Genomic DNA, 15,350 nt, shown 5'->3' with positions numbered 1-15,350 from the left:
CTGGTCTTGGCATTTTATTAATTGTCTTTCCTTTTAAACTATTTGATCTAGTAATAGCAATCTATTCCTGCACTTATTCCTGCTTTTATTATTTTACTTTTACTTACAAATTGAGAAGTATTCGATAAAGTGCAATAAAATCCCTGTGAAAACGATACTCGGATTTCCGAGGTTTACTACTTAAGAGCGATTTGGTATACTTGCCAAAACCTCAACAAGTTTTTGGCGCCGTTGTCGGGGATTTTATTTTTGCACTTAATTGCCATACTATATCAGTTTGTAAGCCTAACTCTTCTTTTCTTGGCTTATTCTCTTAGTATTCTCTCTCTTCGCTTCTATTCTTTCTTTCTCCCATAATTGCACGGTAGTGCCTTTTTGTTTTCATGCGACTTAGAACTGCATCTGGAGACGTTGTCCCTATTAACTTAGAAATTGAAGCTACTTGTCGGCGTAACAACGCTGCAAGAAGAAGAAGGGAACAAGACACAGAAGGAAGCAGTTACACCTCACCTCCTCTTTCTCCACATCACACTGAAATGGACGGGGAATCGGCACGAAGAGTCACACTAGAGGACTTCTGTAATACCGCCACTCCTCAGTTCTTCACAAGTATTGCAAGGCCGGAGGTTCAAGCAGCCAATATCTCCTACCCACACTCCCTTATTCAGCTAATCCAAGGGAACCTCTTCTATGGTCTTCCGAGCGAAGATCCATATGCTCACCTAGCCTCATACATAGAAATATGCAACACCGTAAAAATCGTCGGAGTCCCAAAAGATGCGGTACGCCTTAACCTCTTCTCTTTTTCCCTAGCAGAAGAGGCAAAACGATGGTTGCATTCCTTCAAAGGTAACAGCTTAAGAACCTGGGAAGAAGTAGTGGAAAAGTTCTTAAAGAAGTACTTCCCAAAGTCAAAGACCGTCGAAGGGAAAATGGAGATTTCTTCTTTCCATCAATTCCCAGATGAATCCCTTAGCGAAGCACTAGACCGTTTCCACGGATTGTTAAGAAAGACACCGACACATGGATACAGCGAGCCAGTACAACTAAACATATTCATCGATGGCTTGCGGCCTCAATCGAAACAGCTACTAGATGCATTCGCAGGAGGGAAGATCAAACTGAAGACTCCCGAGGAAGCGATGGAACTCATCGAGAACATGGTGGTCAGCGATCAAGCAATCCTTCGTGATCGTACCTATGTTCCCACGAAAAGAAGCCTCTTGGAACTCGACATGCAGGACGCGATGTTGGCACAAAACAAGTTGTTGACAAGGCAGATAGAAGCCCTTACCGAAACCCTCAGCAAATTACCTCAACAACTACAAGCGGTAAGTTCTTCCCACTCTTCTGTTTTGCAGGTAGAAGGATGCCCCACATGCGGAGGAACCCATGAGCCTAGACAATGTGTAAGCCAACAGGACACCTCTCGAGAAGTAAACTATATGGGCATACCAAATTGCGGATTTCAGGGTTACAACCAGGGGAACTCATCCGGATTCCATCAAGGGGGAGCAGGATTCAATCACGGGCCACCGGGATTCAATCAAGGAAGAAATTTCACGCAAGGTTCAGGGTGGAGGAATCAGGGAAACCAATATAAGGAGAAAAGGAACCAACAACCATACCAACCGCCATGCCAGCACCCTAGCCAAGGTCCGACTCAGCAAGAAAAGCCCACCAATATAGAGGAACTACTGCTGCAATTCAGCCAGGAGACACAATCACATCAAAAGAGCACGGATGCAGCCATTTGGAATCTGGAAGTTCAAATGGGCCAATTGGCACACGACAAAGCCGAACGGCCCACTAGAACTTTCGGGGCTAACACGGAGAAAAACCCGAAGGAAGAATGCAAGGCAGTGCTGACTCGAGGGCAGAAAAAAGAACAGGAGGAGGGTAAGGTTGAAGAAGAAGACCGGCTAGAGGAAGAAAGGACAGAGACACCAGAAGAAAGGACAGAAGAAGAAGAAGAAGAAGAAGAGAAGGTGGCATCACCACCTAAGACCAAGAGCCAGAAAGCAAGAGAAGCCAAGAAGGAAGAACCACCAGCCCTACCACAAGATCTCCCATATCCTGTGGTACCCACCAAGAAGAACAAGGAACGCTACTTCAGACGTTTCTTAGAAATATTCAAAGGGCTGGAGATCACTATGCCATTCGGGGAGGCCTTACAGCAGATGCCCCTCTACTCCAAATTTATGAAGGACATCCTCACCAAGAAGGGGAAGTACATTGACAATGAGAATATTGTTGTAGGGGGCAACTGAAGCGCTATAATACAGAGGAAGCTACCCAAGAAGTTTAAGGACCCCAGAAGTGTTACCATTCCGTGCACCATAGGGAAGGAAACGGTGAACAAGGCCCTCATTGATTTAGGAGCAAGTATCAATCTGATGCCCTTGTCAATGTGCAAAAGAATTCGGGAAATTTGGAAGATAGATCCTACCAAAGATGGACGCTTCAACTAGCAGACCGCTTCGATTACAAGACCATTACGGGGGTGGTAGAAAGATGGTCCTTAGACCAAGGAACGTCACTTTAGGTTTTCCGGTGGACTTTGTCATAATGGATATCGAAGAAGACACAGACATTCCCCTCATCTTAGGTAGACCTTTCATGTTGACTGCCAACTGTGGGGTGGATATGGGGAATGGGAACTTGGAGTTGAGTATTGACAATCAGAAGATCACCTTCGACCTTTTCAAAGCAATGAAGTACCCATAGGAGGGTTGGAAGTGTTTCAGAGTGGAGGAGATTGATAAGGAAGATGTCAGTATTCTCAAAACACCACAGTCTTCACTGGAGAAAGCAATGGTAAATGCTTTGGACTGTCTAACCAGTGAGGAAGAAGAAGATCTGAAGGCATGCTTGGAAGACTTGGATCGACAAGACAGTATTCCTGAGGGAGAAGCCAAATTTGAGACGCTAGAGAAGAAAGTTCCGTCCGAGAAGAAGAAGATAGAGTTGAAGATATTGCCCGATCATCTAAAGTATGTGTTCTTGGAGGAAGATAAACCTGTAGTGATCAGTAACGCACTCACCACAGAGGAGGAAAATAGGTTGGTAGATGTTCTCAAGAAACACAGGGAAGCAATTGGATGGCATATATCGGATCTCAAGGGAATTAGCCCTGCTTATAGCATGCATAGAATAATGATGGAAGAGGACTACAAGCCAGTCCGACAACCCCAGAGGCGGCTAAATCCAACAATGAAGGAAGAGGTAAGAAAGGAGGTACTCAAGCTCTTGGAGGCTGGGCTCATATACCCCATCTCCGACAGCGCTTGGGTAAGCCCAGTACAAGTGGTTCCCAAGAAAGGTGGAATGACAGTGGTACAAAATGAGAAGAATGACTTGATACCAACACGAATTTTCACTGGCTGGCGGATGTGTATCGACTATCGCAAGCTGAATGAAGCCACACGGAAGGACCATTTCCCTTTACCTTTCATGGATCAGATGCTGGAGAGACTTGTAGGGCAGGCGTACTACTGTTTCTTGGATGGATACTCGGGATATAATCAGATCGCGGTGGACCCAGAGACCAAGAGAAGATGGCCTTCACATGCCCTTTTGGCGTCTTTGCTTACAGAAGGATGCCATTCGAGTTATGTAATGCACCAGCCACATTTCAGAGGTGCATGCTGGCCATTTTTTCAGACATGGTGGAGAAAAGCATCGAGGTATTTATGGATGACTTCTCGATTTTTGGACCCTCATTTGACAATTGTTTGAGGAACCTAGAGATGGTACTTCAGAGGTGCGCAGAGACTAACTTAGTACTGAACTGGGAAAAGTGTCATTTTATGGTTCGAGAGGACATAGTCCTAGGCCACAAGATCTCAGCTAGAGGGATTGAGGTTCATCAGGCGAAGATAGACGTCATAGAGAAGCTGCCACCACCATTGAATGTTAAAGGTGTTAGAAGTTTCTTAGGGCATGCAGGATTCTACAGGAGGTTTATCAAGGACTTCTCGAAGATTGTCAGGCCCCTAAGCAACCTGCTAAATAAAGATGTGGTTTTCAAGTTCGATGAAGAATGTTCAGCAGCATTTCAGACACTGAAGAACAAGCTCACTACTGCACCTGTTATGATTGCACCCGACTAGAATAAAGACTTTGAACTAATGTGTGATGCCAGTGATTATGCAATAGGAGCAGTTCTAGGACAGAGGCACGACAAGGTATTTCATGCCATCTATTATGCTAGCAGGGTCCTGAATGAAGCACAGTTGAATTATGCAACCACGACAGAACCCCCTCTCCTAGGGGTTTCATTTACTCCCTCTCTTTCTTTCATCCCTTCTCATTGTAAAGCCCTCAATGGCCATGAGTGGCTAAACCCTTAGTTAGGGCCTGGCAGGCCTAGAAGCCAATGCGATGTATGATGTACTCTTCACTATTTATCAATGCAATACCAGGTTTTTCTTTCCTATTTTCTTTTCTGTTTTTATCTTGCATACTCATCTTTATATTTTGTTAGGGGTTAGATGCTCGGGAGAGGGTAACTTCTAAATAAGATTTAAATAAAATATGCATGCATTAGTTTTAGGGGTTAGACGCTCGGGAGAGGATAACTTTTAATAGAACAAGAAGAAAAGATATCATAATAAAATCATTGCTAGGCATAGAGTGATTGCGTTATGCCCATGCGTCAAAGCAAACATCTAGAATTAGAACTTCATGCATTTTATCTATTGAGTCTTTGCAAAGGCATTTGGGGGATAGATAGGTAAAATCGGCTTGTCATCGTGAGGCATCAGGGGCAAGTAAATGAATAGATGTGGGTGGGATAGAATCACCTGAATTGGTAAAGAAAAAATCATAAACTCATACATCCTAGGCAGGCTAGGCAAGTCAGTTCCCAACATTATCTTATCTTGAATTTATCTTTTTTTATCTAAATCTTTTATCTTTCTTATCTTTCACTTTTCTAATCTTCTACCTTTTTCTTTATCTTTTAATTTTATCTTTAATTCTTTTATCTTTTCCTTTATATTCTAATTTTATATTTTCTTATCTTCTATCTTTTTCTATTTTTTTATTTTAAATTTATTATCTCTTGCTTGTAAATTGGGTTTGCATTAGTCTAAGTACAAACAAAGTTCCTGTGGATTCGACACTCAGACTTCCGAGCACTTTACTACTTGTGACAATTTGGTACACTTGCCAACGAGTCAACAACCACCTAAACTTTGGAGATGACCACCAAGACTCTAGAAATGGCCGCCAAACACGACATCATCCTTGACCGGCTATCCGCTCTCATACCCACTCCATTTTCTCCCAACTCATTCCCAACAGGCGCACCACCACCTGTGGAGACCTTAACAATAGAGCCACTGAATACAGAAATTGACCTCTCGAGTCTTCACTCCACTTTCATCACCATCGTGGACACCAAGAAGCGCATCAGCCTCAGCCACGCAATGAAGTTACGCATGCTCGAGCATGCCGCTTCCACCTTCTTCCATAGCCGACAACCCTGTCTCTCCTCTCTCAGTTTCTCTCCCTCTCGTTCCTGTGACGGCCAAAGGATCGTTCGTAGTCACGGTCTCCCTCTTTGTCTCTGTTGGACTCCTTCTTGGACCTGCCGTTCTTGTCATCGTTTGCGTCGTCATCCCTCAACCTCCTGCTCTGCCCATCATCGACGTCAACGTCCGTCGCCACACCCGCCACCATGCACCACTGCCTCCACCATCATCTCCGCCACCTGTTTTTAACGCTTTCCTTGGTTGCTCCGCAGCGCGGATCACAAACACCATCCTCTCCTTGGCAGTTTCGTGCCATGGGTCACACACACTACCTGCTCATTTAAACATTATCATTGTTAGGCCCAAACCAGCCCACAAACAAAGTAACATCACTAACGTACCTTTTCTTTTCTAAACTCATCACCTAACAGCGGGAGAATATCCCATCATGTATCATTTTGTTATTACTACGTATCATTCTGTTATTGCCTTTTATCCATCATCCATTTCCTTTGTAACCATTTCAGTGCAGGATTGTTATTCGTGTAGTGGTAGGTGGCCAATGTTGGGCCATAATCGTGCAATATGTTCAACTCACCCTCTCTTTCATTAAAATCGTTCCACTTTTTCACTCTCTTTATGACTTCGATTCAATCTTGTTCCGAACTTCCTTGTTGCTTCCTTGAAAATACCAATGGCAAAACCAGGGCAAGGGAAAGTTTTCTCACTCACCGATATCACCATCTTCTTCTTCATATATAATCATTCAAAAGCATTTTTCTTGTTCCAATAAAACGAAACAACATTTCACTGTGCTCACAGCATATAATAGGGAATTGTAATAACTAATAACATTATGTTGAGGTGCATCAATGGAAGAATTGCCAGAAGATTTTTATCAACTTCTTGTGTGCTATTGCTCGTGGTTGGTGGCACCATGTGAGACCAGCACCGAAGGACCCAATTGTTAGTGTGAACGAGGCATTTCTAGCTGACCCTTTTCCCCACAAGATCAATCTAGGAATAGTAAGTACTTATAGCTATATCTAATCATCATATATTAATTCATCTTCCATATTTTGCAATCAATTTTGATTTTTCTTTTTTCATATCGTTTTTCTTTACTTTGTAAGGGAACTTACAGGGGTGATGATGGCAAACCTTTCGTTCCTCAAAGCGTACGTGATGCAGAGACGAAGATTCAGAGATGTAAATTGGAGTGAGTATTCTTGGATTTTCCAGAAATTGATTCTATCATGCTATGTCTTGCTTTATCTAGTTGATGACAAATCATGATAAATAAAAGTGCATTTTGTTGCCAAGAAAGTTGGGTTTATATATAGAGAGAACCTCATTTCTGTGGGTTGAAATATGATGGACTACACGTTCTCAGCAACTCAAGAATATCATTATAAGATCAACTAGCTTGGACTGTATTTATTTATTTATTTATTATTTTCCTATAGCAACACTAGATACAAAACAAGCTGGTTTACTATCTTAAGCACTTTGATGGTCGTCATAGCTAATTTGTTATAATTTTCCTGCAGTTTTTCTTTAAATAGAAACACTATCTGAAAGAAAATCAATTAAACATATATATATATATATATATATATATGTATGTATATATATATTAGTGCAATTTATTTTTGGTGCTTTTCTGTACTGATAGCTCGTAGATACCATTTGGATTTGGTACTAGAAAACAGTACTACAATTTGCAGCATATTGATTTCATTCAGACATTTAGTTTACATAATCTGTGTCATCTCTTGGTTCATCCAATCAAAATTAGGGTAGAGAAAGCTCCTTCAAGGATAAATTAATGGTGGGTGGAGTTCAATTTCCTTCTAATTTAATTCTGACAACAACTATGTCAAATCAATTTTTTATGCTAATTGCATATTTCTTGCAATACTAAAGTCCTCTCTTCCATATATCATGTTATTGTTTCGTTATAATATAACTACTGAATTTGTGTATCATACTCTAGTAACATTAGTGTTTCTATGAAAATTTTTTACTTCTAAAAAACGAGTTTAACGTTATTCATTGACAGGGAGTTAAACGCTTCTGCAGTCAGATCAAAATTTGTTCAGGAGTGAGAGATTTAGATTAGCATACGGGAATGATTCAAATGTTGTAAGGGAAGGACTGGTGCATGTCGGCTGTGACACCCTCTACCCCTCACATATATACTAATAAGGAAAAAAATTTCAAATATTAATTAAAAGTATTTTTAAAACATTTTTTTTACAAGTCTTTCAAAGGGGAAAAAGGTTCACATTCATTTTCTTCTACATCATATTCAAACTTGTCCAAATAAATAATAAAGTATTCTCGACTCAAACAAGGTCGTCTAAGCTTCATACAATTAATATCGAACTTATATCCTAATGTCACATCCTATCAGAGCGTTGTGTTCCCGTATCCTCTAGCATGAGGTTCTTCATAGTCATCCACCTATTCATCTACTTCCCCGAATACAAGTTCAAGATCATCACAGGATCCAAATACGACAACACACAGGGAGTGAGTTATCACATTCCTAGCTAATAGAGAAACAAGACAATTAAATATACATATTATATAAATGAGATATCACTTGCTTAAACATACCTCACGTAACTTCACCACTTCGTCATTCAAAATTCACTTTTCAATCATCAATCACATTACCCAAGAATCCCACACTTCGATCAAGATATAATAACACATCAATTAGCAAGCATATGCAACAGTTATGCTAAGACTCAATCCTATATGTAATGTGGTACCATGTCAGTGAAAAACCTCCCTGGGGCGCTTAGGAGTACATAACAAGACACACCACACCATGAGTTTGTCAGGTCACTCTCACTAAGTAAGATCATAGGGAAACCAGTCAGGGTCACGATGTTTTGCGAGAATGCTCCAACCATATGGGATCAGCATAGGCTTAAAGAAGCACTCAAACCCGGTGACCTCCAAGGCCTACACTTCGAAGAGTTCGTCAGGGTCTCTCCCTCCTGATTCAGGTCCAACCCCTAAAATAATTTTTGCTTACAAACACTGCTCATGAATTATACAATACCCACGACCTTACACTCGTGTTTTAAACACGTTCAACACAATTGCGCTACGATTTAACACTGGTTCCTAAATAGGAAACCTACATTTTCTCTTTAACACTGCGCATCAACGCTTTTCTTAAGATAACGCTGGTCGGGTTATTGTACAATTCATAACTTACAACACAAGTAATTTCACATCAAGTGTTAACTACACACTTATCCACAACTAGAACTCATTCACAATTTCACATCTCATAGTGTCACAATCCACCATCACGTGTTTACACGTATCTCACAAATTAACACATGTTCAACTTTACACTTATACTCAATCTCAATAACAATATTATAATCTCAAAGCAACATGTTATTCTACAATTCATCACATACTCACAATTTGAATCATCATTTCATATCCTCAATATAACAATTTATATAAAAGACTATCACAACATGATGACTAAAACCCCTCAAATAATATTACACAATTATATCAAAATCATAGGTCGAAATATACAAATATCAAGAGCACAATTTATCAAGCAATTTTCATTAGGACATCAATATTTTATTTATAATCATAAGGGAAAAATTGCAATTTAACAAACATCCCAAAATAAAACCCCAATTTAATTCTTTAAGGATCCCTACACATGTTCTCATTAATCCTCAACTTTGAATAACTCATCCCTTACCTCTAAGCGGACTCACGTGTCTTCTCACAGCGATAGCGTCATCTCTAACGGTTCCCTAAAATTTCTCTAGTTTTTCCTCCGACTGCTCCGGTAGAGTTCCCAAACGTGAGAGAAACGGAGAAAGGATTAAAGCCTCCATTTGGACTATCTTCATGTGATTCCTTTTTCTCCCTCCACGAACATTATCTCCCAAATCCCAACGGTCAAAGCGTGCGCAACTGAATTTCAAACAACATGTCCAAATTTTACGACAATCCAACGGTTAACAAAACCGGAATCGTAGTTTTACCAAGACAGCTCTAGGTTTCTGCGGAAAAGAAAAATGCTACAATGTGAGGGGTATTTCTCTTAGCTCAGACGTGATATCGAAATTCCCAACGGTGAAAATGCTCGGAAATGAGTCCGAGATCGTCATTTTTCTGAGACAGGTTTGATAGCCTGCGAGAAAAAGAGAGGGTTTTGGGAGAGGAAGAGAGAGAAAACGAAATTGATAGGCAGAGGAGGCTGAGAAGTCAGTCTGAAAACTGAACTAGCATGTCGCTATTTATAAATAGGGGTATTCACGACCTATTATTTACTTTATTTATTTATTTTTATTATTTTATAAAAAAAGAAACTCTATTTTATTCTCTATCAAATGAATAATAAAATATCCTTCTTGTTTTCTCTCAAACCATTATTTTATTATAATTATTTTTATTTATTTATTTAATTATAAAACATCATTATTCTCTAAAATTTTTATATACGAAAAAAAATGGGATTTTACATCGGCTTTTTGCCAAATTTCAAAGGCATTTCTATCCTGATTCTCAAATGTATCTACCAGATCCAACCTGGTCCAAGTAGGTACTTTTCCCATTGGATTTTTCTTTTGGAGATATACACATTCTTTTAATATCTAAAGCACAAAGTTTGTATGCTGTAGTCACCACAATATATGGAGACAAGCTGAAATTCCAGTCAAAACCTTCCACTACTATCATCCAGATACAAAGGGTTTAGATTTTGCTGCACTCCTAAATGATGTCAAGGTATTAGAATAGTATTTATCAAAGTTACTCATGATGTTGAGATGAAATAATACTAACTTTGGTATTTAGAATAGACAATATGCTTTGTCTTTCATTGGATGCTTCTTGTCTTGTCTCTCAGACAAATCTAATACGCTATATTATCATGGTAAAAGAAATACATTTAATGTTGACCTTGGAAATATGATTTTTGTTGCAACACAGATTGGGTTTAACTTGAAAATCAGCTTAACTTGACAATGTTATATTTCCTAATGCAACATTGGTATAAAGAAGCCTCTAATTTTCTGTGTTTTTTCTGTGTTGGTAATTTCAGAATGCACCAGATTGTTCTTCTTGCTTCATCCTTGTGCACACAATCCAACTGGTGTTGATCCTTCTGAGGAAAAATGGAGAGAAATATCACTCCAGTTCAAGGTGATAATGACAAATGAGATGATTTATTATTGATTTGTACCATAAGCCTAAATCAATTATAATATTTTTACTAATTATTTTTCAGGCCAAAAATCATTTTCCCTTCTTTGACATGGCTTATCAAGGATTTTCAAGTGGGGATCTTGACAAGGATGTCATAGCACTTCGAATTTTCCTTGAAGATGGACATTTGATAGGTTGTGCTCAATCATTTGCTAAGAACATGGGATTATCTGAACATAAAGCTGGTTGTCTTAGGTAAGAGAAGTTAGAGGCAGAGCATATTCTATTATATGTAAAATAAAAGTTAGATATAAAATATGTTACATGATGCATTTTTTAGGCAAGGATCAAGTACATGATATTATGATATGAGTATGACATGAAGCTCAATTTTGTCATAATGTTGCCATTATGTTTTACTATTTCGCTTCTTATGTTCTTTTCAGCTTTACTGGTCTACATTAAAATCTACAACAGTGTTTTGTGCCAAAGTATAAAGCGAGTAGCAGCACTAAAAAGCCAACTACAATTGATGTCCCATGCAATGTATAGCAGCATACCTTTTCAGGGTATTTCACTAGTTACTATGATATTAAGCGATACCCAAATACAGAAACGCTTTGGAGGAAAGATATAAAGGTAATATTCAGTTTTTCAACACTTTTTTTTTTACCTTTCCCTTTGTAAATTGATTGAGGATCTAATCACATTTGATGGCAATGCTGTGTTTGAAGGTCACGGCTAAACGGATTCAAACTATGCCAAGTTGCCAACTTCCTTGCGGTATTGTCTTGAGAACTTGCATTAATCTTTCATTTGGGAGCATATAATTGATCAGGTTTTGGATGTTTGATTCTGTAATTTGTATATGCAGTTACCAAATGCTTGAAGAATCATATTATATCATGAGCACACAGTTTTACACTTTGATGCATATTCAAATGCAGGTTGGCATGTTCTGTTTTTCTGGACTAACCCCTGATTAGGTTAAACAGCTGGAGAAGCTGTTCCATATATACATGACCCCTGATGGAAGAATGAGGTATTCTTCAAAGGAAATACTAACAATTCAACCATGGTTACTATAATTAAATTCTCAATTTGTTTTATCTTCCTTTGTTAGTATGATAGTTATAACTGCTCTAGAGAATATTCTAATTCTTCCTATATAACTCCTTGGTGATACTTGCAGCATGTCCGGTGTGACCTCTAGCAATGTGGATTACTTGGCAAATGCAATACATCAGGTGACCAGAATCGATGAAGAAGCCCTAAGATCATGTTAAGTTTAGCATTAATAATCCTTTTCTACCTTATTCTGATCATAGGATACATAGCCATTTTTCCCCTTTTGTAATTATCTATGTACCTGATATACATCATACCAATTTAGTGAAAATATTCAAGTCAATATTTTTGGACCATCATGGATATTATTGTAAAATTTTGATTTGCAAACACAGCCACAGATTAAGTGATGAATGAAATAGCAGATTTAGATATGCCTTGAAAAAAGTAGTTATGCATCCTAAGTCCTAACTTGCAGAAGCTTATGACTATGCTTTTCTTCTTGTCCAAATTGGTCTAGTTTTCTTCCTTTGTCTCCAATAAAATATTTCTTCAGTTGGTGGGGCCAAGATAATATATAAAACTTGAGTTGTAAGTGAATAAATAAAGACTTGATTACACTTTTAATCTTTTAGGTACTATAATTGTGAGATTTTACTCTTAAGTTTCAACTATAGGAAGTAGGTTTTTAAGTATCACATTGGTATGATTTTGGTTTTTTATTGGCATACGTGTCAAGCATCACGTAATCAGTTGTAACATCATCATCTAGTATTATGTCAGTTAACAAAAGATCAATAAGAAACCAAAATCACATAATTATGATATTAGAGTACCTAGTTTATGCAATTGGAATCCGAGAACCAAAAGTATACAATTGCAACCAGGAAGACCAACCAAAAGTACAATTAAGAAATTAAATATATATATATATATATATATATATATATATATATATTTGAATATGAATTACAATCACATATAATGGAGCTGAAAGTCAGGGGAGCCTTGTGTGTAGCATTTTAACTGGTCGAAACAAACAAAGGGAAGAGAATATTCTTTTTTTGCCGGGTGAACAGGGAAAAGAAAAATCTAAAATTAAGGTTGATGACTTCTTAGCAATCTTCTTCGATCTCTGGAAAATCTCAAGGGACCATTTAATTATATATTATTCCGTTCCTTTTTCTAGAATTATTATGAAAGTGTCACGGTTATTAGTAATAGTTAATTATGTTACTAATATACTATACAATATATGGCCCATATGCACATGGAACCAGGGACAAGATAAAGTCACTAGCAGCTTCTCTGCCGACAAATTAGCTTAAGCAAGTTCGAACAAGTTTCAATTTGTTTGGTATGTTCCAATCTCTCGTTCTGGCAATGTGATAATGCATCATATATGTTAAAATGTCGGTACATAGATGTTATTTTTAACTAACTAATTTTGTATTTTTTTGAACCATATTATAATACATTGTAAAATTCGTGATGACCAATTCTTTTAGGTATTATTGATTAAAGTAAATAGACAAAAGACAAAAGTAGTTACTGTTTACCTATCTGATGTAATGTTAAATGTGTATTTGATTGGTATTAAGTGTTGTGCAAATAGCATTTTATTCATTTAATTATTGCATTAGCATGAAGATATGTCCGTTCATGAGTTGATGGTTTGTATAAGAATCCGTGACCGTGACACAAGAGAAATGCTGAACCAAAAGAAAACCTATAGTATATGTAATCTTCCTTTACCAACACGACACAGCAAATTCAAGCCAAATTGATAGCATGATTGTAACTTCTGCAATTAATAGGTTATTTATAAGTGCCATTTTGTAACTCCCCTTACTGAAACGTGTAGCATATATCTTGAATTTGGAATTATGCAACATATTTTCTATCTTTAAACTTTGGTTCACCAAGTTAATTAAGTAATTTCCACCAGTTCTTGCTCTTTGCAATAAATAAAATCATTAAGACAGACAAAGCAAACTCTCTATAGTAACATTATTGGTGAAAAGATAAAGCATTAGTCAAAGATGCTGATTAAGGTGTTTCTTCTTCCCCTTCCCCCAAGTAAAAGGGTAGTGTACGTAATTGTGTACATGTTAATCAAATTCTTAAAGCGCATCAAGCTGCAAGAGAACTAATAAACTTTCTACCACTAAATGTTTAGCTCTTAATTAATCTCGTTTATTATGTGTTTATAATAAGTTCATCACCACCACTACAATACCACATTTCTTGCTTAACATGAAGTTCCACAAAAGTAATGTACACCATTCTCTTTTGGCACATTCTAAGCACAGAAAAAATAAGGAAAAACAATGATCGTTTCAAACTACACAAAATGTTTTTAAGATACACTCACACGCTTTGGAAGCAAGCTTGTTAATTATTTGAGAGGACAAAACTCCCAAGACAAATTCTAGCATAGAAAATAGATTGTCCTCTAAACATGAAGAAGAATATTAGCTAGAAAATTTACAAAGAAATACTATATAAGAATCACATTGTCCACTCCAGATCCAAACTATAATGACAAGTCTTAATTGAATTAGCTTAAGAAAACCTTAGAACTCATTGTCTTAACTGCAGGTGGCACGAGGAATGCTAAAGCACAATTTGGAAGAGGGTGAACTAGCACCACCAACTCCCTCACAATCTCCCTTGAAATCATTACATGATGATCCATAGCTTAAGAGCTTCTTCTTGCCAAACTTAGCCATAGGGACAACTTTGGAGGAGCTTGAAGATGATGAGGGCCATGAAGAAGGGTATGATGATGAGGACGAGAGAATCATTTTCTTGATGAGGTTCAGCTTTGGTAGCATTGTGAGCAAGAGACTAGACTTTGATGAGTGCTTCTTCTCTTTCTTTTTGTAGCTATTGATAGTGCTAAAATGGTAAGAAGGTGGAGGAGTTAGAGGAGGGAGTGTGTCCTCTGAGAACCTGTGTTTTGGGGTGCCAGGCTCAGATTCCCACACAAATGGCACAGCAAGGGCTATTCTGAAAGAAGGGTTGGACATTGAACTTTCCTTTGAAAGAAGCCTGCAGAAGAACTTGTCATCTTGCTTGATACTAAGGACACTCTTCTGGGGTACCTCGGTTTTTGTATTAACCATCTTTGGTTGATTGGAACCGTACTAGGTTGTTGTCACTGACTGATTGAATTTGCAGAGAAGAAGATAGGAGGAGAAGGTTTAAGCTTGGTTTTCTGGTTCAAGTATGAGTGGCAATTACAAACTATGAAATCATAATAGCTTGAATATCTTTTTTATATGCAACAGTGTGCCTAGACTATGCAACTTGGTTATTGACAATAATCGGTATTAAACTTCACACTTTTTAAGGACAAAGGTTCCAATTTTCTGTACCTAACTGCTTTGACCATTTCTCTCACCTTATTATATATATTGTCTTTAAGCAAAATATCAATCAGACTACATGCTTGTGTAGTTCAATAAGGCATGCGTTATTTTTTCCAAAAATGTAATGTAATATTAAAAAAAAAACATTCAAACTAAACACATTGATTAACGGCACAGAATTATTTCAATTTAACTACAAACTTCGAGTTCAAATCCTAATATCATA

At 37.8% G+C, this 15,350-nt stretch overlaps 2 protein-coding genes and 1 pseudogene across 2 annotated transcripts; 2 read left to right on the top strand and 1 right to left on the bottom strand.

The window, feature by feature from the left end:
- Positions 1 to 383: 383 nt before the first annotated feature.
- On the top strand, positions 384 to 2,270 carry LOC102667981 (uncharacterized). The gene has a single exon (XM_006577364.1). The coding sequence runs from the start codon at positions 384 to 386 to the stop codon at positions 2,268 to 2,270; it is 1,887 nt and encodes a 628-aa protein (XP_006577427.1).
- A 3,184-nt stretch (positions 2,271 to 5,454) lies between these two features.
- LOC100789852 (aspartate aminotransferase, mitochondrial-like) lies at positions 5,455 to 12,496 on the top strand (annotated as a pseudogene).
- A 1,428-nt stretch (positions 12,497 to 13,924) lies between these two features.
- On the bottom strand, positions 13,925 to 15,126 carry LOC100789329 (uncharacterized). The gene has a single exon (XM_003521959.5). It carries the CDS (start codon positions 14,876 to 14,878, stop codon positions 14,342 to 14,344), a length of 537 nt encoding a protein of 178 aa, XP_003522007.1. The 5' UTR covers positions 14,879 to 15,126; the 3' UTR covers positions 13,925 to 14,341.
- Positions 15,127 to 15,350: the final 224 nt, after the last annotated feature.

Source organism: Glycine max, chromosome 3 (assembly GCF_000004515.6).
Source record: "Glycine max cultivar Williams 82 chromosome 3, Glycine_max_v4.0, whole genome shotgun sequence".
Classification (NCBI taxonomy): Eukaryota; Viridiplantae; Streptophyta; class Magnoliopsida; order Fabales; family Fabaceae; genus Glycine; species Glycine max.
The sequence above is the reverse complement of the archived record's forward strand: the minus strand, read 5'-3'. Positions and strand labels throughout refer to the sequence as shown.